Here is a 26,504-nt window from a genome sequence, read left to right as displayed (position 1 = left end):
ATCTCATTTCCACGGAGCCAGATTCTGTGCATGTGGCAGAGCCACGGTGTGCCAAGCTGTACCGCACATAAGAGGACACAAGCATGCGACCTGTACCATATTAATGTAGTGCTGGGATTGTTGCTGTAGCGTCTAGATTAAAGCTAGGCAGTTTTTATGGGGTGGTGGGAGATGCTTCGGCCATCGTCGCTCTCTGGGAATTTCTTTCAAATGTTTCTTTTCTCTACTATTTTTGAGTAACAGACATTGGACACTCTGTTCTCTGACTCTTCATTGGTTTGTCTTCTGCTTTCTCATGCATGCATGCATGCTCTCTGCTGTGCTGAACATCTGTTGACATGTTTGCACAGATTCATGTATCTAAATCTCATTATTAGGGATGCACCGATAATGTCGGCCGTATATTGCGGTATAAGCCGATATTTCCCTCGTTGATTGCCATCGGCATATCGGCAAATAAGATGACATTCCCCGATGGCGTTATCTGTTGTTGTGATGCATCAATGTTGCGCTGGCTATGTTGGTGTGTTGTTTATCTGCAGCCTACCAAGCTGTAGATTCGGAGCAGTTATGTTTTCTAATGAATGTTCATTTGTTTACCTGGCACAAAAGGGGGAATAAATTGATTGATTGATTGATTGATTACTTTATTAGACAGAAATACAAACAGCACAAGGTACAGTCAGACATTTGGGCTAAAGGGATAACACAAAAAAAGTCCTGGGGGTTTGTTTCCATTGTGGTCCTATGTATTCAATGAATCAACATAGCATAAACATAACACCAAAATACATATCATCAACAAATATAAAACATGTAAAAGTAGACAAAGAAGAAAAATGTCGGCAGTGAATGCCATCTCCTTTCTATGGGAAAAGGGAGTTTACCTCCCCTTGTGGTCTCCTGATAGATGGATTTTCAGGCCTGTTTTGAAAGAAGCCAGTGATCCACATTTTTAACAATATATAACAACCAAAGCAAAATAAACTAATATCGGTATCGGCTATCGGCCAAATTGTTATTTTAAACATCGGTATCGGCCCAACATTTCCATATCCGTGCATCCCTATATGACTGGACGTTATTGCAAAAGAAATGTGGGTGTGCATAACTCAGCACACTGTACTGTGCACAAGTCTCTGTCTTGTTTAGAAGCATATTTAAAAACCTCACAATTCTGAGACACCAAAATGTTTTTCAAGTGAACCGTTGTTTACTGTTCTCTGCCAGATTGAGTGTGCACTGTCAAAACATTGTCGGATTTCATGTGGGATGATATTAGCTTAATGGCATCAATTATCAACCGCATCACCCATATTAACCCTATCCTAACTATGCTTGTTGTGAGACCTTGGCTCATCTCTGTCCTGTAGCGTTAAAGTTAGAATTCACTCTTCCGGTGGTAACTAGCCAAATTACAAGCCAACAATATATTCCAGCGCAGCTATAAAAATGTTCAACTATCTAAAACATAAACCATCATGTTTTTGTGACACTAAAAATAAAAGATCAATGGCTTCTTTCCACACCTCCCATTTCGCACCAACCAAACATCCAGTGTAGATACCAATTTCTACACCCATAGTAGCCTCAATAATCCAGAATGCAACACAGTCACGACATGTTGCGAAAAATGAGGTTAGAAAGAGGAGCTGTCAACAAAATGTCGTAAGCTGGAGTCAAAATATCTGCTTATCAGCCAATCACGTCCCTTACAACAGCTCACTGTGAGGTTATGAGCCTGTTCCTCGTTCTCACATCCTTAATTTGCTAAAAGCATACAAAGGGTATTATTGTCTGTGGAACTCAACCAATCCTGCAATTAGTGAGGAGAAAAACATTTACAAGCATGATTAAACACATTGAGAAAGTCACTGAGAGACATTTCTTCAAATTCACCAACGTGGGTGGCTAAATTGTTGTTCTCGCCTGCATTATATCCAGGTGTAAAGCCTTTAGTTGATAGGCTTTGATTAAAAAGACTCATATTCCCTATAAGTGAACAATACAAATTACCGTAATTTCCGGACTATAAGCCGCTACTTTTTTCCCATGCTTTGAACCCTGCGGCCTATACAACGGTGCGGCTAATCTATGGATTTTTACAGCTAACGGCCACTAGGGGACCTTCTAAATCTATGGATTTTACACCTGCGGCTTATAGCCCAGTGCGGCTTGTATATGTACACATTTGGGTTTTTCCCTAAATTTGGCTGGTGCGGCTTATATTCAGGTGCACTTTATAGTCCGGAAATTACGGTACATCCATGTGACAATGTTCTTGTCACTGTGTATGAAAAAGAAAGAAATAAAAAAAGACAAACAACACATTTGCTTATACTGTAATAACAACCTTACTGTTTGATTAACTGAAATTCAGGTTTATTTCCGAAGGCAGTTCATTGCAGTATAATGGTCTCCACTGGTATTTGAAAATGTGCTTCCTTGCCAGGTCTGCCAGGTCTGCCTATAGACTTATGAGACCCTGCATCTCTGCTACTGTATGCATTGATCTCTCAGTCAGATGGTACTTTGCCTTCTAAGCATAATTCTTTTAGCTTTTGGTTAATGAGGGTTTTAACCGAGTTCCTACTAGTCATTTTGTGCAGGTGTGATACAGCACCTGTTGCTTGGTCTCAGAGCTTCCTGTCTGTTGCATAATTCACTTAGAAGTGAAATACTGATCCAATGGCGGGAAACAAGCAAGCCTCTATGAGTCAGCAGGTGGAAAAGCATATGCACCCCTGTCACATTTGAAAGTCAATGAGCTCCGGTGTGCTTTGATAAACCGTATCATTCAAGACACAAAGAAAAAATAAAACGGTACATATTCAGGCAGTGTAGCAGTCTGTTTCCTTTTATTTTTTTCATTGATACGTTTTTAATGAGCTATTGACACTGATGATCCCAAACATCTGCTGGACCCTCACAGTTCATGACAGGATAAATCCAATTAGGCAGCACCACTGCTGAGCTGGAGTTTGTCAGCTCTCGAGCATGTGTGCTCATCAGCACAAGCTGTGTCCTCTCTCTCTCTCTCTCTCTCTCTCTCTCTCTCTCTCTCTCTCTCTCTCTCTCTCTCCTTACATTGCACCACTCAACCTTGTGCTTCTCAAGCCTGCATTTAAAAGAGTTGAATGGCAATGGATTAAAAATGCATCTCTGCATCAACAAGCATTTGAATACTGATCAGGTGAACACAGGGTTGATAACTTTGCTCAACTGGCCGGGAGGAGATTTTCATGACATAATACTGTCTCTTCTGCACATGCATGCATATGGATTGATTGATTGATTGATTGATTGATTGATTGATTGATTGATTGATTGATTGATTGATTGATCAATTGATTGATTTACTAATTTATTTGTTTGTGTGATGTTTATTTACTTAGTGCATGTGGTATATGTGTGGTCACATTTATTTACCATGAAATGCTCCTTTATAACAACCTAATTATACAGTAGCTCATATCCCTGCCTTCTTTTTCGTCATACTAATCTTTTCCCCTCTCTTTACTTTTTCTTATACTAAATTGCTTTTATTTTCATTAAACTGCCGAGTGCTCTTCCTCCTAATCAGCCTCCAGAGTGACCAATTTCTCTGCGTCTCTTAATAATAACCCCCAGCGGCTTTCCTGTCCATTCCCGGCCAATCAGAGCAGCATGGAGGCTTCTAACCAGCCACTGCTGCCTGCAGCTCCTTATCAATGCAGCCCTACTGCTCCGACAGGGAAAATGTCAGTGTTGATATCCCCCCGTGGTTACTGGCCCTGTAGAGGAGTACAGCCTGGGCTAATGAAGTAAAAAGGAAAAGACTACATGGGGAGAAAGAAACGGCCTCCAGCCAAAGCCTGTGTACCAACCTGGCCCCCGCCAACCTTCCAGAACCTCACATGGCGTTTGTTTTTCAAGTTTGATCTGATCGGTTCCCTCAGCTGTTATCAGTCATACCTGTGTTTCTTTTTCTACATTGAATCCTTTGCTTTGTGTTTGAGCTGGTGAATCGTGATGGGTTTTGCAACCTCATTGACATCGTCACCAACAGCCTCGTCTGCCCAGGACGACATTAAGCATGCACTGGCGCACTTTGTTTGTCAAGTTGGTAATAATGGCAGCCATAAGTATTACACTGGTACGAGTTGCTCAGTACACGTTTAATCGCTCCCAACAGCCGGCCGCTTGCCGGGTGTAGTCAATTTTACATTTCCCGGGTTCACTGCGTGCTGGTAGACATGTACGTATTAGAAATTAAAAAACGTATCAACTTCCCGCTACACTGCAAGACAAGTTAGCTGCAGCCTTCACCTCCATATATATATATATGGAGGTGGCACACTAGGTGCCACATATATGTGGCACCTAGTGTGCAGTTATGGAGAGGAGTGCTTTGTCCTTTAAGGTGGAAACACACACACACACACACACACACACACACACACACCCCCACACACACACACACACACACACACACACACACACACACACACACACACACACACACACACACACACACACACACACACCCCCCCACAGAGGCAGAACCGGACAGGCTGTTGGTCATGTGTCAAACAAGGAAACTGCCATCACACCCTGCCTGCCGCTCTCCATCCTGGCATTGTTTTACCTCTATATATGTTTGTTTTTTTTTCATTTTTTTTTTCACTCATTTTTTTCCCGCATGTTGTCATGTATCTGTCTCCTCATTCAGATGCTCCCACCACAACCCCTATACCTACCACAGCCACCACCTCCACCACCACCTCCACCACCACCATCTCCCACCCTGAAGCCAGTCAAGGTACAGTATCACCACAACCCCGATACCTACCACAGCCGCTGACCTAAACTATTGGTTCTCAAACGTTTTCATTTCAAGGACCACCAGTTTGGTATTATATTAGGCCATGGACCCACAACTCTGAGAGTTTACAAATGTGTACACTCTGAGTTTCAGAGCGTTAAGGGTCCTTTAGGTTCACAACTATCAGTCCTTTAGCTGGGGACCCCCTGGAATCCCCTCAAGGACCCAGGAGGACCCCTCAAGGACCCTGAACTCAACCCAGCAGGAGTGTGTGTGTGTGTGTGCGTGTGTGTGTCTGAGTCCTTCATTCCCAGTGCCACATCAGGTCCCCAACATAACGCCATCCTCTCCATGTCACCTTGCAGGTTTCTTTCTTTGTGTGAACATTGATATTCTGCCGGGTTCCCCGTTGTGCATCCAGCTCCATGGTACAATGTCATGTGCTGTGAATTTATTTATTTATTTTTTCTTCATTTTTTGTTTGCTAGTGTGTGGGTGTGTGTGTGTGTGTGTGTGGGCCTAATAAGATTGGAAGTCCTGATAGTAATAACCATGAGTCTCTCTCTGCACTGCTGTCAGTGCAACTTGTCAGAGCAACTTGTCAGAGCAACCTGCCCTCCTGACATACTGTACCACTGACATGGTTCCTTCTTTCTCTCTCTCTGGAAATCATTTCACCGCCTTGCAACAGTAGTCTCCATACAGTAGCTCAATCTGGTTTAGCAGTACATTTAGAACATATTGGAAGGTGTGCTTATCGCCCCCAAAAATATAAAGCGGGCTGGTACTGAATAGCACCACCTTAAGGGTAATTTGAAAAAAAAAGTTTGGGTGCAGTATCTTCCTTTTGGCCTGCATGAAAAGTCTGATGCAGATCGGTCAAACGGTTTGCGAGATTAGCTCCGGCTGACGTACCGTAAACAACATGAGATATAATATTTATTTTTACATTAAGATATGTGGGCTGCATTGTGTCGGTATTTCTGATTGAAAATGAACCACTTGCATATCCTAGAAATAGAAACCCTCTCATCCTCTTCTGCCCTCGATTCCATTATTGATTTTTACGCAGATGGAAGGAATGGCCATAACTCTGCTAGTTGATTTCATTCATCCACAAACTGAATGTTTACAGCACCCATCAGATTAGCAGCACCAGAGGAATCTATCGGGTGAGATAGATTTTTGATAAATGTTGTAGCAAATGGCTCAAAATTCTATTAGAGCCCCAATACTGGGCTTTTAACCGCTTAAACCCTTTATACTTTGTTGACCAGGGTCTCAAGGGTACTCCTCCTTTTTCCCTCTCCAACAAATCTCTCAGCCAAAAATAGCACACCTACAAGGGTCACATTGCAACGTGGTGTGAGCTCCTAGATCTTTTATTTTCACCGAATGTGTGCCTCTTATGACATGCCCAGAATAGAAGATGACATTTGGAAATGCCTACATTGCCATTTACACTGCAAAATCAACGCCTATGTCGAGAGAACAGTTGCTTTAATAGGGGGCCAATCACATAGTGCTGTGGTCCCCTTTTGTTTTTGTTGGTTTTATTATTCTTCCGCCGTAATTTTTCCATCTTTCGCAGTATTAGACTAACCATGCAGTCGCTTTTTACGAAACTCTGCAATATGGTAGAGGGCTATATCAAATGGTGAAGGACACAAAACCCACAACCATTGGCCAAAGGGTAGCGCTGTAGCAATTAATGTAACGTTCCGGCATGAAACTTCATAGCCTGGGATCCAGCCTGCTTCGCTACGTTCGGCGGATTTTTTTTCTCTCTTCGCTTCTCAGTCTGGAAAGCCTCCTATCTCCAAGGGAGGCGGGACATGCCAAACGGCTTGAGTCCTGACGTGGCTTCTGATTGGTCTGTGGTGCGGGGCGGGACAAAGCACCAGTGAGACGTCATTCCAATGCGCAGAAAAACAACAGTGTGAAAAGCATGGAGGGTGGCGCTGGCTCATGACGTAGGTTGCCTAACGCTACTCTCATTCGTTGGAACGACATCCAATCAGCAACAACGTTGACTACGTAACATATGTAGTTCTAGTGTAGTTCTGCAAAACCTCCCAATGGGAGGCTTTTCAGACTGAGAAGCGAAGAGAGAAAAAAAAATCCACCGAACGTAGTGAAGCAGGCTGGATCCCAGGCTAGAAACTTCATTACACATACGCGTCTTCTCGTGACGAACAACTTTGTCACTTTGACCTATTACCTCTGACCCTTACATCTTCCGCCATTTTGAATTATATGAAAAACAGTTAAATTTGAACTTCTCCTGAGATTTTCGAGCAATCTACACAAACCTTTCTACACATGGACTTTGGACCAATATCTACAACCCCCTGTAGCAATCGTTTGAAAATGCAAACTTTGAACAGGCATAAGTCATGCCCCGTTTGGCCTTAAGCCATGAAACTTGCTTACACATATGCCTTGACTCATGAGGAACACATCTGTCACTTTGAACAGTAAGCTTCGCCCTTAGATTTTCCACCATTTTGAGCAGTTTGAAAAAAATCTTTAACCCATTTTTCTCGGGCACATGTGTAGACAAAGTAAAACATTTGGCAAACTCTGTCTTGATGACAGAATTTTTAACAAGAGTTTGAAATCTGCCATTTTAAGGAACATAATAAAGACTTGCATTTTAATATCTACAATTCCTCAGAACTGTGCTTAGCTGTTTCCAATGCTCATTTGTTAAATGCACGGGCTACTTTCTCTAAAGTTCAATCTATGCTGTTTCTATAGCTTAGTGCGCGTATTGCATTTTGCGTTTTGCATATTGCCTATTGCATTACTTGGCCCCCGTATTGCTGCTTGCAGCTATGTTTATTAGTATTATTATTATCATTATTATTATTATCATTATCATTATTATCATTATTATTAATTCATTTATTTATTATGTTTGTGTTCTTTTTGTTCAAATTCAAATCAAGGATTCATTGTCAGCTTCCAGGGTCTCGTGGTTCAGTTTTTCCATAGCAGTGTTGACTCTGGGCTTCTTTCTTTTTATTGTCTCCGCCAGGCCGAAAGGTATGGCGAGAGTATGTTTTGCACCCTGTTCGTCCGTCCGTGTTAGAGATGCGCTGATCACGGTTTTATGCGCGGATCGCGGTTTTAGCCGCGGTTGCCGCAGTTAACTGCAGTTTGGGTGGATTTGGGTCAATCAAATATAATTATTAATTAATATTGGATAAACCACGGCTGAAATAATGCAGGAATTAAATTAATTATATCAATCTATAGGCCTATAATAGCTTTTAAAAAGCACGAAATCTCGCCGTGCGTGCGTTTGTAGTATTTTAATATAACGTCATTTTACATCAGGCACAAATTAGCCGCCTACTGCACGTTACTTGAGGGGTCTTTGAACAGCTGGCAGCCAGTGTTGCCAGATTTTGCGAGAGAAATAAGCAGCCAGGTCTATGAAAACAAGCCCAAAACAAGCGCCAAATTAGCCCAAAAGTCGCTTATAAAAACAGACATGGCAACAAAGCTGTTGAAAGCGAAAGTAAAATGAATGAAACTCCGTCTTGTTGTTACTATAGATATGGATTGTATACAGTCACTAGTACTACATCGCGACAGACATTGTTGAGTGACATTGTTTATAAGAAAACTAACGTCAGGAAAATAATAATAATTTGATGCGGTTGGTGCGGATCTAGAAATAGGATGATATAATTAATGCGGGTGGATGGCGGGTGGATAATGAACATGTATATGCGGATTTGGGTGACGATAAACCCCATCCGCGCATCTCTAGTCCGTGTGAACAGCTAATCTCCGGCACCGTTGGCCCGGCCGCTGCGAAATTGTGATGCCAATGCCAAACCTCTGCCCCGAATTTTTCAGATTGGCCTGTTATACAGTAGCACCACCTGAGTCCTATAGATTTTGTCCAAATCTCACGCAAATCGGTACACAGTATCTCTATAGTCATGTGATCAACACGGATCTGTCCGATTTTCCATATTCTATCCTGACTGGCTAAGATTGGCTTCCAAAGTTTGCAGGATTGGTTTGTTTTGAACAAATTGCCTCAAATCATCAACGCAGCATGCAAATTTCAGTGAAATTTTGCGCACACCTTCCCACTAGGCCGAGGAAGAAATGGCACCCTTTTCACATTGGCCTGTTATAGCGCCACCAGCAGGTCTATTCTAGCAAAACACAAACTCGAATAAACTCGAACAAAATGCCTCAAATCATGAATGCAGTGTCCGATTGAAAGGCCTAAGAAGAAATGGCACCCTTTTCAGATTGGCCTATTATAGCGCCGCCAGGAGGCCACCATAACCTACCGGACTTGGCGGAGACCTGTGCTCCGAGGAGCACTTGTTCTAGTTTTATTTTATTTTCACTCACAAAATAATTAAAAAGATACACATGGATTAGTACAGTGGTTCTCAAAGTGGGGTCCGGGGACCCCCAGGGGTCCTTGAGGGAGTTCCAGGGGGTACCCAGCTAAATGATGGATAGTTAGTCAGAGATGCTCATAGGCCTGCGTCCTGCGTCGCTGACGCACAATATCGAGAAAGGACGCATTCATGACACCCTCGTGGCGTCCATGGGACGCACTAGAGTTGTCACCAAGAACAGAGAAAAATATAAAAATAATTCGCGGTAAAATATTTTTTTACCGCAAATATTTTAAAAATCCACAGTATCGGCCCGATATCAGGTATTATGACGTCATCCCGATAAAATTAATTATAGCTCCGATAATATATAATATTTGTTTTGTCAGCTGTGATCTGCATGAACTCTCTCGGTTAGACACCGTTGTGTGGAGAAGTACAACTCTCTCGGTTAGACACCGTTGTATGGAGAAGTATATGCAATCTCCGGCCTGTCGCCCCAAAACACAGTCGCCCCGGGACTAATCCGGCGACCTCGGAACGGCCGCCTCCGCGGGAAAAATGGGGGCGACTATGTTTTGGGGCGAGGCTTCCAGTTACCAACACGAGCCGTAAAAACGAAAATGAAACCCAACTCTAGTTTCTGCAAATCCCCGATGCGCATTGCAAGCTTGACAACGCTGGGATGCATGTCCCGCGGTCTCACCAGGTCATGCACTTAGTTCGTGTTGCTGTCAAATCTAGATATTACAACTTGTGTCAGGTATGTTTATATCACCACCAGTCAGTCAATCAATGCAATTTGAAATGTGAGTTCGCTACCCACGAGCATTAGTGAGTTAGTTTGGAAGGAGGGGAGGAAGGGGGCGAGGACGGCCCGGGAGGGTGATTATGTCGCAGCGCCATTATTTATTATTTTATTATCTTAAAAAACGTTGTGTCTGTAAAAAAAAAAAGAAAAAAGAAAAGTTGGATGGGTGTGTTTTGCCAAACTGCTACAGCTGCTTCAACTTCACTTCATCTCCTAGCGAGCCTGTTATCTTAGTCCTGAAAAATAATATCCATTAAGAACGAATTCTTCGTTGTAAACTAGTTTGGTCAGTGAGAGGTGCACGGGAGCAGAAAGACAGTCTTGTCTCATCATCTCTGTTCATTGACAGCGCGGCGTCACGTTACTATAGTAACCCGACACCAGCACTACACGTGTTGCAGCCTCGTTGTACGAGGTGTCGTGCACCGAAAATGGCAGATCGACAAGCTCACAATGCGTCGCGGACGCAAGGCATTAGATCTGCTATATCGACACACGACCCGCTGTATAAATCTAGCTTGTATGTACAACTGGCTGCAGTCATAAATCTGCATTATGATTCAAACAGACTGTAACATCTAAATCGTTGGTTCTTGAATTATTTTTTGTTTCAGTGTACCACACTGGCTGCTGTTATAATATCTGCATTACTTTTCAAGAAGAATGTAACAAACACAGTATAAGTAAAATGATGATGTCATGATATACTGTATTTGGTTAGGTCAAAGCTATGTTAAATCCACCTTTGCCCACTACTAGTATTTCTTACCATAAGGTGTGCTAATACTACAGATTCATATACATTTTAAATATATATATTTATGATTTTTAATATATGTATATATATTTGTATTTATCGGGTATCGGTCTTGAGAAGCAGGAAGTTATCGATATCGGTATCGGTTTAAAAAAAACAATATCTTGCACCTCTAAAATCCACGGGACACCACCATTTTGCATGGCCACGTCCTACTTTATCCTACTTTATATACAATAAAATTGACAAAACCGTCCCAGGGGGCAACGAACGGGTCCGCGCCCCATCCCCCCCCCGTTGACAAAACCGTCCCGGGGGGCACCGAACCGGGTCCAAGCACCAGGCACCACGAAGGGTTTGAATTTTTGAGGGACTCATAAAATGTCCCTGGGACTCATTCAAATGACCACCAGTGAGTCCCGGGACTCAATAGATTGAAAACCTAGCAACATCACTGGTTAGTAACCAAATGGACCCTTATGGGTCTGTAACTCAGAGAGTGTACAAATCAACATTGATTTTACAATATAAATTGGGGTCCCAGAGATAGAAATGCCGTTAAATGGGGGTCTGTATAGCCTAAGGCATGTCAAAATGGGGGTCCTTGAAATTAAAATGGTTGAGAATCACTGCTAGAGCCATAAAAATCTTCTCTTATGGGGGTCCCTGGCATATCTTTTCAAATGGGGGTCCGCGGGCTAATAAGTGTCAATTTGGGTGTCCTTGACATGAAAAAGTTTGAGAACTACTGGATTAGTAGAATGTGAGGGAGAAAGCCTAAAAACCCTCCAGGGGCTTGAGAAGGCTCTTTATTTCTTTGTGCACCTTTTGCTTTCTCTCCCATTTGTGTCACACAGGAAGTAAAATAATGACTTTTTCATCCAGATACACTGTGCTTTGTGCTCAGGGCAGGAGTCCATTATCTCTTTGGTAGATTGACTCACAAGTCAGTCTCTAAATGCTTCCCAGCTTTTGTTGTTAAAACTGGAGGGAAACAATTATAGGGCCCTATTTAAACAATCTATGGTGCATGGTCTAAAGCGTTTCGCATACGTGCCTTGGGGACAGGTCCAACTCCACTTTTGCAAGTTAAACGGTGCATAATCTGGGATAGGCAGGTGCCAAGGGGTTGAATTTACAGTAATCTTTGTATTAGATACAGCTGCTGCGTCGGGACCCCTGAAGAGGATACTCATGACTAGGGATGGGTATCGTTGGGATTTTATCGATTCTGATGGTGCTTATCAATTACGGTTTTTATAGATTCATCGTTTTGGTTCCAAAATAGTAAAAGAAAAAGAAAAGTAAAAGAAAGGGAAAAAAAGCGGTCACGGTGGCGCAGTCGGTAGTGCTGTCGCCTCACAGCTAGAAGGTCTTGAGTTCGATTCCCACCGGGGACGTTGTGGGCGCTGGGGGCGTGTTTTCTCTCCTCCACTTCATCAGTCCCCATACCCTAGGTGGGGTTGGCGAAAGGGCCTTTCTGTGTGGAGATGTTCTCCCCGTGTCCCCTAGGGTAGGTACCCTCACAAAAAATATGCAGTAATCCTGGTCTCTATACTGCCTCCCCCTGGATAGCCGGGCACTTGATGGAGGGGAAAGGAACTGGTTGGAATAACGTGTTCCTTCCACGTCCTACCGGAGAAAATCCCCCCTGTCAGGTGATAAGAAGCGGTCTGCTAACTCCTCATGCGTTGAAGGAAGCATGAGCTCCGTTCGGGGCTCTCCCCAGGCTAGAAGAGGGAGAGTAGCGCCCAGGATTACAAGCTTAGGCATTGGCACTGGGTGAAAAAATAGGGTTACAAAATCGTGGGATAAAAATGTTTAGAAAAAAAAAGAAAGAAAACAATATATGTTAAATGTTTAGATAACAAAAATTGTATACATTATGTACCTTGCTTTTATAAGTCCCCAGACGATTGGTAGGCGGAGATCTCCAATCATCTGGCATCATGAGACTCTTTGGAGGTCAGGGCTAATAGGGGGCTTTTAAGTGTAGAAATATACTTTCTGCATAGAGAATTCAGCGATCATCCTCCTACACTCTTATTTCTCGTACAACCTCCACTCCACATATGGAGAATTAATTCATATTCATATTTATTCATATTCATATTGAATTCATAGAAACTGTTGATAAATATGTACACTTTATATTGATGAAATGCCAATACATTTGACCGACATTCATTTCATTGAACCTTGTGAGAAATACAACAAACTAAACAGGACAACAAAACAGGAAAGGCAACAGAAGTGAAGCAAACATGAAATGCTTTGTGTCAGGGGCTTAAATTGCATAAACACCATCTGGTGAGCCAATATTTTCCAATTAAACAAATCCAAATGCCCTCCCAACACACCATGTCCAACTCCCACCTCTGTCCATCAACAATCAGACACACATGAGTGTTTCAAAATGAAACGTACTCCTGTTTAATCTCTTAACCACTTCAACGTACAGTTGAGCCAGCGATGGCTAATTCATTATAGGTCAATGGTAATACAATAACTGCAGTCATTTGATGCGCAGCCCTGAGAGAAGAGCATGCATGGGAATTTATTGTCCCTATATGCAAACACTGGACCGCAAACACGTATTGTGCTCCATTATAACCAAAAGGAGATGAAACTCTTAATGCAGACAATAAATCATCAGCAAGGCAGCCTATAACTTAAACAGCACTACCAAAGCTGTATACGCACGCACACACGCACGCATTACTGCTTGTGAGTAAATGTCTAATTTTTGTTTAGTCACAGGCTTTTGTTTATACTTTTCATAGGTTCAATATTTATAAAACCCACAGACAGACTTGAACGAATGAATGAATTTATTTGGTGATAAAAGGAAAGAGCACATCAGCACTTACACAACATATAGCAGACACAATATCACAATAAAGCCTGAAGGCTTATTTCTATTGTGGTCCTCTAAAAATTGTGTCTCTAAAATAAATTTCCCACTAAACCACTTTCACTTAAAAATATTATAAACAAATAGCTAAAATAGCAGATCTACAAGCTCACAATGTGCCACATTCGTGATGCATTGTGAGCTTGTATATTTTAGCTACTTTTGTTACTTTTTTTCTACTAATGTGTGACACTGTATATGACGAAGTAGGGCGCTAAATTACCAAAATATCGATATTTTTTTTTTTTAGATATGAGGTTTCTGCCCGACAGCGATGACATGTGAAAAGACCGAATTTAATGACCTTGTGTGAAATAGCCATTAAGGACTTTTTCCGGCCAATTCACTCCCCCTTCCAGCACAATAATTGCAAATCTGCAAACCCATTTTGAATTCATAATCTCACAATATTCGATGACATGGCTCATTATTGTAGGCTACTTGGTGGGTAAGTATATCAATATATTGTAAATTGAGTGAATGAAAGATTACCGATAACAGCATAATCTGGCAGGCATGGGTCACTGGGTATGATCCGCAGGCAATTTGCTAACATGTTTTTAGTTTTAGCAAATGTGTCACTACTAGATCTTCAAGCTGCTATGTAGCATTCACACCTAATGGATATTAATACATTTCTGTGTACATATGAAGCAGATACAATGTCTGCCAGTGCCAGTCACAAAAAGACAGCGATGGACAAAGTGTTCAACCCCAGTACTTGCGTCCAAGTATAGATACTCCTGTTCAAACATTACTGCACTACAAGTGAAAGTTGCTTAATCAAATGTGTACTTGAGTTAAGTACTAAAAGTCCTTGCTTTTCAGAGCTTGTGGATTGGAATACGGCTTAAGTGGTTCATTCATGTACTTTTTTTCCATTCTTAGAAATGTAGTGGAGTCAAAAGTACAATATTTGTCTTTGAAATGTAGTCATATAGTATCCAAAAGTACAAATATTAAAAAATGCACTGTACAATACTCAAGTAAATGCACTTTAGTTACTGTCCACCACTGCAAACAGACTTGAGAGGCAGAGCAGTAAGTCATTTTCAGCTGACGTCAGTGAGGACACCAGCGCTGCTTCAGTTGCCCTGTAAGGTTTCAGATGCCGAGGGGCATTCGAGGACAACAAGGTCACTTTCTAAGTCCTGAAAAGGCCCCGTACAGCTGCCACCCGGAGTATAATGGAGGTGAACAAGTCTCGCAGCCTCTGTGATTGACGATTGTGGGGACAGATGCATTATCGCTTCTCCATGACGCAGCTTCACAATGCGGTCGTTTTCTTAGTGGTCTTAAACAATGGAAATATCCACGCGCATAAGATAGTGTGAATCAAGCTGAAAGGTAACCCCCCCCATACCACTTTAGACTGTGCAGGCGTTTGATTCATTTCAACAGGGTTTCATCCAGTGTTGCCAGATTTTGTCTAGGAAAACGAGCCCAAAAGATGTGACTAGGCCACATGAGCACTTTAAACCTATACACTGTATACAAGCTTGTAGATCTGCTATTTTCAAAAAATCTTGAAATTGAATGTGGAATATTAGGAAGATTTTTGAAACATTCTAACAACACCAATATTTACAAGCAACTTTACAGAAAAAGAAGCCCAAAGTCGCTTATAATAAGCCAACATGCCAGCACTGGTTTCATCGCTCTGCTTCCCTTCCAACTTTCCCCCTGTTTTCTCAAGGACATTCGGTAGCCACCTCCGCTTTTATGACAGCGTCAACTTTCAACCATGCCAGAAGTTGCCACACAATCAGCCCTGAAAGAGAACAGAGCTTAACAGTGTTCTGTTCTGCAGCTCAGCAAGCTGCGGTACAAAGCACAAAAAAAATTATTTGTGAAGAGCCTGCTGAGGTATTGGCACCTCAAGCCATTATGCTGAACAACTGTCCATGCCTGTGGCATTACTTAACACAGACTACAAAGTGTCTCCTCTAAAAGGACCTGTTAGACTGCAGGGCCCCTCAGAGGTTTCAATCACTCCCCACAGAGAGAAGAGTTGGTCTTCCGTTTTACGATAGCTTCCTGTTTGTTCGGAGCCCCTGGTGGCTTTCCATCGAAGGGCGAGCCTGAAGGATAGCGTTCGCCTGCCGCTCCCAAGACACTGACATGTTATCACAGTGCAAGTGTCCTCACTCTCTAATGCTGGGCTGTTTTAGACTCGACACATTTTCAAGTGAAACGAGGAAGTCAAATAAATGTGAAGCTTCTGTACAAGATATATTTAGCTCTCCATACGCCAAAATGCACATGAAGACTGTCCTGGGACAGTTTCTTAATCTCATATTACTATTACAGTATGTCTTTAGTATCTTCAAGTACTGTAGGCGACACGTTGGCAACTTGCTCATGGCGTTTTAGTTTGTTTATTGATGGTATTCTCAACACGCTCTCTCTTTAGATGTAGACCAGCTTTGATAATCACTTTAAAAGCCATTTTTCTGACAGGCTACTTTTATCAGCAAGCGGGCATCTCCCTGACAAGTGTTTATGAAAGCATATGATAATGCTCGAACACAGCACTTCATCTCAGCAGGGTCCCGTCCCCTGCTGCTATTTCCTTCACGACTTGAGGTACATAAGCATGACGTGTTTCCATCCCAGTACCAAGATACACTGGTACAGAGATGTTTATTTTTTTAAGCACAAAGTCCTACAGTATGAACGCCAGATTAGGTGGCCAACAAACTGCAGATATGGCCAGACGATATTTTGTTCAGCATTTTCCTCATCGCTGCCTTTGGACAGTCCCGGGGTATTGCCCAAGGGCTACCCTAGCATTCTGCTGGATCACCTCCAGCCATGCTCCACCAGTTATTTTACTACACTAGGGCCAATTATGAGCTTCTAGTGGTTTCTGCTAGGACAGTCACAGCCAGGGCCGGCACTACGCACCCGCATACCACGTTCCTGAGGGGGCACCAAAATGAGCAGAGCAATAAAAGACATTTAGATATTATTTGCCCAAAATAATGAATTATATTGCGTCCCATGCTTCGGTGCATACGTGTCATGTATTAAGTGTATGCGTGTCCTGGGCTCTCTTCCCCGGTTTTGTGATTTGTGTGTATTGTATCTGTTTAATTAATCCCAACCCCTTACATCCCTGTAACAATTCCATGTCTCTGTGAAACACAGAAAGTTGGCAAATCTCAGATTGTGTTCGGATGCAACCCTCAATTTCAGATCATCCACTTTATATCTCAAAGACTGTACATTTGCAAGCAAAATACTGGGAAGTGGAGCACGGTGTGGGTTTGTTTTCAGTCTGTGTTTGCCACTGCCATTGTTGTTGTTCCTCAGAATGTCTTGGGGGGAAACGGTGCAGAAGACTATAAATGAAGAAAGAGGCCGCCCTGCTCATAGCCACAATGCAAAACGTATTTTAATGATAAACAATCAACGTTTTGACCAGACAAAGGTCTCTTCAGGGATTGAATCACTGATGACAACCTTTGATTGCCTGTTTTGGTACCCCCTACATGAAGCAAACATGAAAATGATATTTTCATGAACAAAAGATCCCGCACACTGCTCTTGCTCAGCAGCCTCTGCTTGTATTTAAATTGACAAATTTGTCAATTTGAATAAAAGCAGAGGCTGCTGAGCAAGAGCAGTGTGCGGGATTTTTTGTTCATGAAAATATTATGTTCATGTTAGCTTCAGTTTTCATTGTCCAACGCACCTGCATCCGAATGAAGTGGATGTGCGAATACATCCTTTACATACTGTAGGGTACCCCCTACATGCCATGTGGTGCACTATGCGCAGCATGTGTAGGCTATGTAGCATGTTAGCTATGTAGCTATGTTTTTCACCATGATGCCAGTTCCCCCATTCACAGATTGTGGCACTGAGTCGTCCTCCTCAAGGTTAGTGCGATCCCTGTTTGTAAAAGGGGAAATTCACTACACAGCCATACACAAACCTTTTCAATTCATGAATTTAAAACTGTAAACGTATAATATTACCGTTAGCTCTCATGACGATATTTTCTCTTGATTCACAGAGAAATCTGGAGAGTTAAATTAACTCGGAGAGTGTAAAAGTGGAACTGTAACAGTTCAATTAACACACTTGAATCCAAGCTGACACAGCCTATCCATGATAGCAGTAGCCACAATCACCTCTCGGTTTAACATCCTGTGTGTGTGTGTGTGTGTGTGTGTGTGTGTGTGTGTGTGTGGGGGTGTGTGTGTGTGTGTGTGTGTGTGTGTGTGTGTGTGTGTGTGTGTGTGTGTGTGTGTGTGTGTGTGTGTGTGTGTGTGTGTGTGTGTGTGTGTGTGTGTGTGTGTGTGTGTGTGTGTGTGTGCGCGCGTGCGTGTATTTGTTTATCTCTGCACTGCCTTTGGTTTCCTTTGATTTCCCTTAAGCCTTATGTCTTTTGTGGTGTTCTGGTCTATTGAATGCTTGCTTATGGGTGTCATTTTGTTTTCTCCTCCTGTCCCACTCCCTTCCCTTCCCTCCCTCCCTCCCTCATTTCTCCTTTTATTTGCATGTCGCTCCTCTTGCTCCACTCCTCCCTCCTCCACAACCACCACCTCCCTCCTCCTCCTTGTGCTCCTCCAACTTCTCTCCTCGTGTGCTCAGACACGGCGCCCAGCACTGAACCCGCAGCTCATGGTTGGTATCTCTTCTTTCCTTACTTCGAGGCTCTGTGTCTGCTGGGGACCTCTTGACAGTGTCCAGCAGGTGTAAATAGAGGCTTGTGTCGGGGACTCGTCTGGCATGATTCCTGTCGTTGCCATGCCCCCCCCCCCCTTATTGAAAACCACCTGAAAACATACCACTCTTCTGCCAAAAAAATTTAAACGTTCTGCGCACCCATCCTCTCCATTTGAAACGACAACAGAAACAAGCCATCGCTGTGACAAAGAGGTTCCCAGAGGACACGCAGCCTTACTTTTGTTTTGTTTTGTTTTTCACTTATTTCCCGTTGCTGTTGCATGCACACGGCAGGCTTGCAACTGATCACCGGTGCACAGTCTAGAGTTACTGTGCCACGCCGCCTATCCTGGGAATGCATGTCTTCTCACTAGTGGGCAGTGATAACAGTATAATGTCTTCACATTAAGGTTCTGTTTATGCAAACCAGAAAGGACCCAAAAAGTGCCTGTCATTTGTTCACTTAATTTGTTTGCTGTTTTATATCACATTGTGTTTTTGCTCTAATAACTCAGCCATATGCCCCTTATCAAATGCTTTTCATCAAAACAAACAAATACTGTTACAGTCGACCGGGAAGCCATGGATCATGATGCATGAACTCTCCAATGAAAGCCGACATAAGATATTAATAGATATGAATCGGTATTCAAGAATGTGCCTTGTAGCCTTTACTGATATTGTGAATGTGTTGTTACCTGAAACAGACAGGTTTTCACTGGCTGCTCACGCACCAGCCAGGTGGCTAGCGATGGACCAGTGCTTTATACTATATTTTGCATTTTCAGCATTTATAGAAGTACATGTTTTTGGATGGTTGCACCAGGTGTTGTAGCTGTGCTGAGCAGAGCTCAGTTTTTGAAATGTGTTATTACTGTGTTAATAATAGCATAAATGTACACAACACTCAAGTCACCTCACTACTATAATTGGAAAGCCAAGCATGGCATTTGTGTGTGTGCCCGCCTGCATTTCCACAGCCTGCCAGTTGTCCAATTGCCTCCCTACTTGGCACAAATATTGCACATTCACATCAACAGGGCTGAAGTGGATAGTGGGCAGCTTCAGGTTCCTCTGGTTCACATCAGCGAGGACCTGAGCTGTGGTCACATCACGTGGGCACCGTCGTTAAAGGGATATTTCACTTTCAAATATGTTTGGGGTAATTTTAACGTCTACTCAGTCAGGCTTTTGTGAGCACCCCAGACAGTTTTTAAGTTGCTTGATTCAGTATTTAGATATTTGATATTCATTTTATCATTTTGCCCTTTCGTGTAGAAACCCATTAACTTCAAACTCCATTTGAACCATGATTAATTCATCTAAAACACCCGTCCTTGGTTCTGGTGACTGATATTGTCCTTCTATTAAGTGAGGGGCTGTGTTTTTTTTTTCAATTCCTTGAAAAAAAAAAAATCCCAAAAGATTATACAAAATAAATAAAAAAAAGTGATTGAAAAAACACGCCCCCCTCAGGTATTAGAAGGCCGATATCAGTCACCAGAACCAAGGTTGCGTGTTTTTTCATTGAATCTAACCTAATATAATCTCTGGTTACAATGGAGCTCGAAGTTACTGATATGGGCGTGTCTGATAAAATGTTAAAATGAATACCAAATATCTTAATACTGAATCAAGCAACTTAACACATTGACTGCCTGAGATTAAAACATTGTTTTTCATCCCCATGCCAGCGTTTATTTTACCTTAAATTGACGATCTTTGGAGAGCCGTGGAAGCCACGTTGTAGACACGGAAGTAAACAAAGAGTGTCTGGGGGGGTGGGGGGGGGGGGCCTCCTCTATCCACCAGAGAAATTTGTTTTTACCGCGATCGGCCATTTTGTTGCTATCGCCCATTGAATAAGGTTTTCACCAAAAAAATAAGAAATCCGAGCTAGATGTGTTTTTCTACAAATCCTAATATAGGAGTGGACGGAGGTGACTTTTTTTGGGATGACGTCACATCCGTCCATTCCTTCTCTCAGAGTCGAGGGATCATTCCTAAGTTGTGTTAGAGCGCCCTCTTGTGGAAAAAATAATAATACCCCAAATAGGTTTGAAAGTGAAATATCCCTTAAGACAATGTCAACTGCTTGGTATGGAAGATGCTATACTCACAGCACATACCAAAGCTCTACAGAGGGTGGTTAAAGCAGCACATCACCAGGACAGAGCTGCCGGCCTGGGACCTTTACACCCAGACGCTGGCAAGAGAATGTGAATGGGTTGGCATCTACCCTGCTCTACACGGCCTTCTCCAGGGGAAACAGAACGAGCACTGTGAATGATTGTATTGTGGACGATGAGGAGAGAATAACTGACCACATTGTTTATGGAGCTGCTTTAGTTTTAGTTTAACACATTTCATATAAGTTTGTTTGATACAATTTGATCATAACTCATTCTCTAATGACTTCTGCTTTTCAGAAATTAAAACTGCATGCTTCCTATCCTACTACTGTACGTGTATACTAGTAGTAGGATAGGAAACTAGAGGAAACTAGAGTTTCAGGCCCTCACATCTAGTAGGCTACAATATAGGCTATATACTATTACAATTATTGTGGTCATGCACATGGCTACATATTTAATGACAAACGCGATGCAACAACAGAGGACGCACAACAGATGATGAGTGCAGAGTCAGAGACACACACACGCGTACAGAGAGAAACACAGTGCAACAGGTTGAAATAGAGAAGTACATTAGCTATACTCAGTGGTGTTTTGGTCATTGGACGGGACACCACGGCGTGACGTGTGGCCAGTATTTCTTCACGAGCATGCGCATGTACGGCACGGTGCACACACGTGCATGCCACCGCCGTAACGCCGTGCCGTGCCGTACCGCCGGGGGGAAAGAAAATCACCATTACAGCACTGAATGTACTACTCTAATGCGTGGACGCTTCCGTCTTGCACAAAATAAAGTCCTTTTCCTTTTCATAACTGTCGCGGTATATGGTGTTCCAAAGCTCAAGTGTCCTCCTTCTACTACACACACACACACACACACACACACACACACACACACACACACACACACACACACACACACACACAGTAGTCCCATTTAAGTCTGAGGCCCTCGCACATTGTCATTGAAGGGAGCAGACGTGCCGTTGGCGCGGCGCAATAAGCAACACACACACACACACACACACACACACACACACACACACACACACACACACACACACACACACACACACACACACACACACACACACACACTGAGATGCAAGACGTGTAAACGCTTCAGCCTGTGTGAGGCAGCAAAGTGCCATAAGACATCCAGTGTGGCGGAAACTACATGAAGAAGAAGGAAAGCGTAGTGTGCTACTGAGGCAAAATATGGGCCAAAGAACGAATGCTGAACAATTAAAAGTATGCGATCCAAAGGCTACAGCCATGATTGATTTGTAGGCTAAATGTGTAGGAAAGTGAACACATTGTCTGCTAGAACATAGCTTACGGATAAACAGGAAGTCGACTCACTAGGCGATTTTAATATAGGATATACAGTATATAATCAATCAAATGTATGCTCGAAGGTGATGGGAAGGTGTCGGGTCACGGGTGCCTCGTCCATGACGCTAGCTTCCATTGAAAATTATTGTTGCTTTGTTGAACGCAGTATTTGAGCACTCACCATTGAGACCACTAAAGCCATTAGAATGTACCTAGATATGGTTTAATATCCTGAGTATAGTAACGTGCTTTATTATATAACCTCTTGATAAAGATGAATAACACCATTGATGTTTCCATTGAGATATGCCACTCTGGACTCATTTGCAATGAGTTGGAACATTTTCTTTTGATGGTGAGATGGTGAGCTTCATAGCACATCCAATCTGAAATTCACTTTGTGCACAAAGAGCTTACAACTAATTAGGACAGTCACAAAAGAACCGCCTCACAAGCCCTGCATTAATTGATATTATTTCCATCTTTCCCACAATCTTTCATTATAGATCATTAGACATACTTATTCATTGACTAAATCATATTCCTGAGTGTCCGAAAGAGATATCACATTGTCAACCTGTTACCAACATACAGTATGTACATACAGTGTTTTACAAGCTATTTCAATGACATTTTGTTTTTCTTATAAATAATTAGATTACTAATATTAAATCAAAACTTTTGAAAGCAGGCTCAGATCTTTTTCACAGGAATTCAATTCAAAGCATTAATATACTTTCAATAGGCCTTGTTTTTGGACCACGCTGCTAATGATTTTTTTTCCATAGCTTATTAATTCTGTTTGATTCTACAGCAGCTTTCATGTTTCTGTCGTTTTTAAACTGAAGCATTAAACCATAAACATCACCAATTGAATAGCTCTATAAATGTTTTATAACCCTCAACAAGAACGAATCGACCTATTACTGATTAATTTCTCATTGTCTCCGTCAGCTCAGACGGCTGAAGGCCGGAGACTGTTCTCGCTCCTGTCGGTCCGTGAGCAGCTAATCTCAGCTAATCCCCGCTGTACTGATTGGCGTGAAACTTTGCACGGAATGCACGCACACTCCTAGTAGTCCAAGGAAAAACATCAACATCAACAACATTTTAAAATTGGCCTCATGGTGACGCTGTAACAGGCCGGTTCACGTTTTGGCCGGTTTGTTTTCTTCAAACCACACTTTTTGCTACTTGTACTACTTGTACAACTTTTGCCCAAAATTGACTTTTGCGGGCCCCGGGGTAGGCAACCCAGCCTGGCACAGACACTTTTCTAGTTTTAAATGTTTTCACATGCAGTGCGTGCCATCATAAAATGCTCAACTCCCACTAAACCAAACAAGGTAACATGCTATATATATATATATGTATATTACAGATATTTTCAATGGGACTTTAATTGCAGCTGCTTTTTAACAGAGACCATTGTGTAGAAAAGACACAGAGGCCAACCGGGTGCTCACAGGAGATAAAAACGTCTTAATTAAATATGGTGCTTTTAGGATCAGCGGGACTTGTAGACTTTAAAAAAGAGATCCGAGCACTGAAAAAATGTGGAGGAGAGGAAGTAAAGTTAAAATAAAATGTATTCTATAAAAATGCCAACATGTTTCGACCGATTACGGTCTCTCGCCCTGATGAAGACCATAACCGGTCGAAACATGTTGGCATTTATTTAGAATACAATTTGTTTTAACTTTACTTCCTCTCCTCGACATGTTTTGAGTGATTGGATCTCTTCTTTTTTAAAACCATTGTGTAGAACTTGACAAGCTTATACGTTAATAGTATAGGATACGTCCCATGCACATGACCATACTGTATGGGCATAGTGGTCGGATCTGTGACTCTGGACAACCGGATCTCCATACATGCCTATAAATGGGCATATCGGGTTTGTTTATGGATACTGTATGTCTGAGTCATAGTGATATGGCTATATATGTCCGTTTCGTGTTTGTTTATGGTTATGTCTGAGTCATAGTGACATGCCTTTATATGGGCTTATAGGGTTTGTTTATGGCTATGTCTGAGTCAGAGTGATGTGGCCATGGTCTTGCCTATATATGGGCGTCTCTGGGTTTTTTATGGTTATGTCTGAGTCAGAGTGACGTGGCCGCGGGCCGGCCCTACCAGTAGCCAATTTTAATGTAGGATAGGATGACAGACTACCTGCATGATGGTGTTGAATTCCTGATCGTCCCTGTTTCTGCTGATGGCCTACGAATGCTGCTACAATCATTAATGCTTAATTAACCGATTAGAGAATCCAATTAGACGTTCCTCTGTTTCACATCAAGCCTTTATCAACACATCCTATTACCATGAGATACTCTATGGCACCACTTAAGGTTCCTTGTTCCTCCCTTGCCAAATTGATAACACGGTTAATTGTCATGTTCTTTGTTTCGTCCTGTGGACACCTCCTTCAAAATGTAATTGTTGAGGAATTATGTATATTTTTGAGAAATATGTTATTGGTTGGAGCTCGCCTGCAGAATAAGGGGAAAAACTACGGGAATTATATACCCAAGATAGTATAGGTGAGATCAGACGGAGAATCGGCGCAACAGGAGCACTGCTGCGTTCACTGTACCGCACTGTTGTGACAATAAGAGTGCTAAGCCAGAAAGCAAAGCTCTGGATCTACCGGTGAATCTTCATTCCTATTCTCACCTATGTTCATGAAATGCAGGTCATGAAAAGAACGAAAGAACAAGACCAATGAGTTTTCTCACGAGGGTGGCTGGCATCTCCCTTAGGGATAGGGTAAACAGCTCAGTCACCTGGGAGAGACTCTCTCCCAGGTGACTGAGCTTTTTGCCGCTGGTCCTTTACATGGAAATGAGCCAGTTAACGTGTTTCATGCATCTAGTACAGATGCCTCCTCAGCGTCTCTCTAAAGAGGGCTTCAGGGCACATGCAGCTGGAAAGAGACCATAGGGAAGACCAAGGACCAGATGGGAGGATAATATAGGCCTTGGAGCGCCTCGGGATCCCCCAGTTTGAAGTAGCTAATGCGGCCCAGGAAAGGGAAGTCTGGGATTCTCTGTTGGAACCGTTTCCTTCCTGACCGGACTCCTGATAAGCAGGATGGATGGATGGATGTGACAGACATTTTGACGCAAGTGTAGTCTCAGGCAAACGTCCTGCTCCTCCCATTCACTGAGAGGCCCTTTCCCAGCCTGTGGGAGTACGTGCTGTGACAAAGATCACCCTCCCCACTCAGCTTCTTTTTGATTGATTGATTGATTGATTGATTGATTGATATCTTTATTGATCATGAAATAAAACATGTCACATGTAACATACATCTGACCCACCATAATCAAAAGGATAACGCAAAAAAAAGCTTAGAGCGTGTTTCCATTGCGGTCCTTAGTATGAGGTGTGTATGATGGCATGTAGTGTGGTGCTGTTGAGTGCATGAAATGTATATGAGTTCATGATGTGCTAATGTGTCTCTGAGCAGTTTCTGAGTGGATGCGTGGGTTTACCTGCCACTCAAAGTGTGTGTGTGTGTGTTTGGGAGGGGGGGGGGGTTACATCAAATACATATTCACAATATACCATCTATAATATTGATACAAAAGTTCTACAAAACCAAACAAAAGTCCATAATCATATCTTTACAAAAAAAAATGGCCTGGGCCGCAGCGTGGCGGTCTAGGCACGTACCCTAGGCTGCAATGCCAGCCTGACGGCGTGTCGTGGGTTCGAGTCCCGATCCCGACGACCTTTGCTGTGTGTCACTCCCCTTCTCTCTCCCCGTTTCCTGTCAGTCTACTGTCCTATCAATAAAGGCATAAAAGCAGGAACCACAATGTCTGCTATCTACTTAGTTCCCTATTTATAAGCCGCTTCTAGTGCTGCTGAACCTCCCCCGAAAATGGCAAGTTGTGTTGGTGTAGACTATAGTGTTTCTCAACGGGGGCGTACAGAGAAGTTTGTGGGGTGCTGGAAGCAATGTTTTTTAATAGGGGACTCTGACGTGCTCTTGGAGGGGGCGGTGGTTTAACGATTCAAGTGCACATTTTCTTCATTTCATTCTTTTTTTTCATTAACACAAACGTTAAATGAGGCATGGGAGGCATGGTTTCTGAATCGTGTGTAGTTGCTTGTTTTTTTATTGGGATGATGATGGAAGATTGGCTAGATGTGTAAGTATTGAATGGGGTTTGTACAGGTGGAAGCATGTCTGGAATGGATAACAGGTGTTACGGTTACACTGTAACATGATAACATGTTACCATGACAGCCCTGTGAAAGGCTAACAGGCCATTTCACAGGGATGTCAAGCCCTGTCACATCAGGCCCCTCACACAGCTCTGTGTGACAGGCATGTCATGGTACTGGTCATTGTGTCTCTATGGTACTGGTCATTGTGTCTCTATGGTACTGGTCATTGTGTCTCTATGGTACTGGTCATTGTGCCTATAAGGTACTGGTCATTGTGTCTCTATGGTACTGGTCATTGTGTCTCTATGGTACTGGTCATTGTGCCTATAAGGTACTGGTCATTGTGTCTCCATATCATGGTCAGTGTCTTGGTCAGTATCATGTCACATGATACTGAACATGATACTGACATGATGATACTGACCATGATACTGACCATGATACTGAACATAATACTGACCATGATACTGACCATGATACTGAACATAATACTGACCATGATACTGACCA

The 26,504-nt window shown here is 42.6% G+C and overlaps 1 protein-coding gene across 2 annotated transcripts in view; it reads left to right on the top strand.

Moving 5' to 3' along the window:
* cadm1a (cell adhesion molecule 1a) overlaps positions 1-26,504 on the top strand; it is a 348,623-nt gene that overhangs the window by 314,825 nt on the left and 7,294 nt on the right. For both annotated transcript variants that reach the window (XM_080436284.1, XM_080436283.1), the window contains one exon: positions 4,712-4,801. In XM_080436284.1, the coding sequence (XP_080292410.1) occupies positions 4,712-4,801 (90 nt within the window). The remainder of the gene's footprint in view (positions 1-4,711; positions 4,802-26,504) is intronic.

This window comes from Gymnoscopelus braueri (genome assembly GCF_963280865.1).
Source record: "Gymnoscopelus braueri genome assembly, chromosome: 8".
NCBI lineage: Eukaryota > Metazoa > Chordata > Actinopteri > Myctophiformes > Myctophidae > Gymnoscopelus > Gymnoscopelus braueri.
This window is presented reverse-complemented; position numbering and strand designations above follow the sequence as displayed.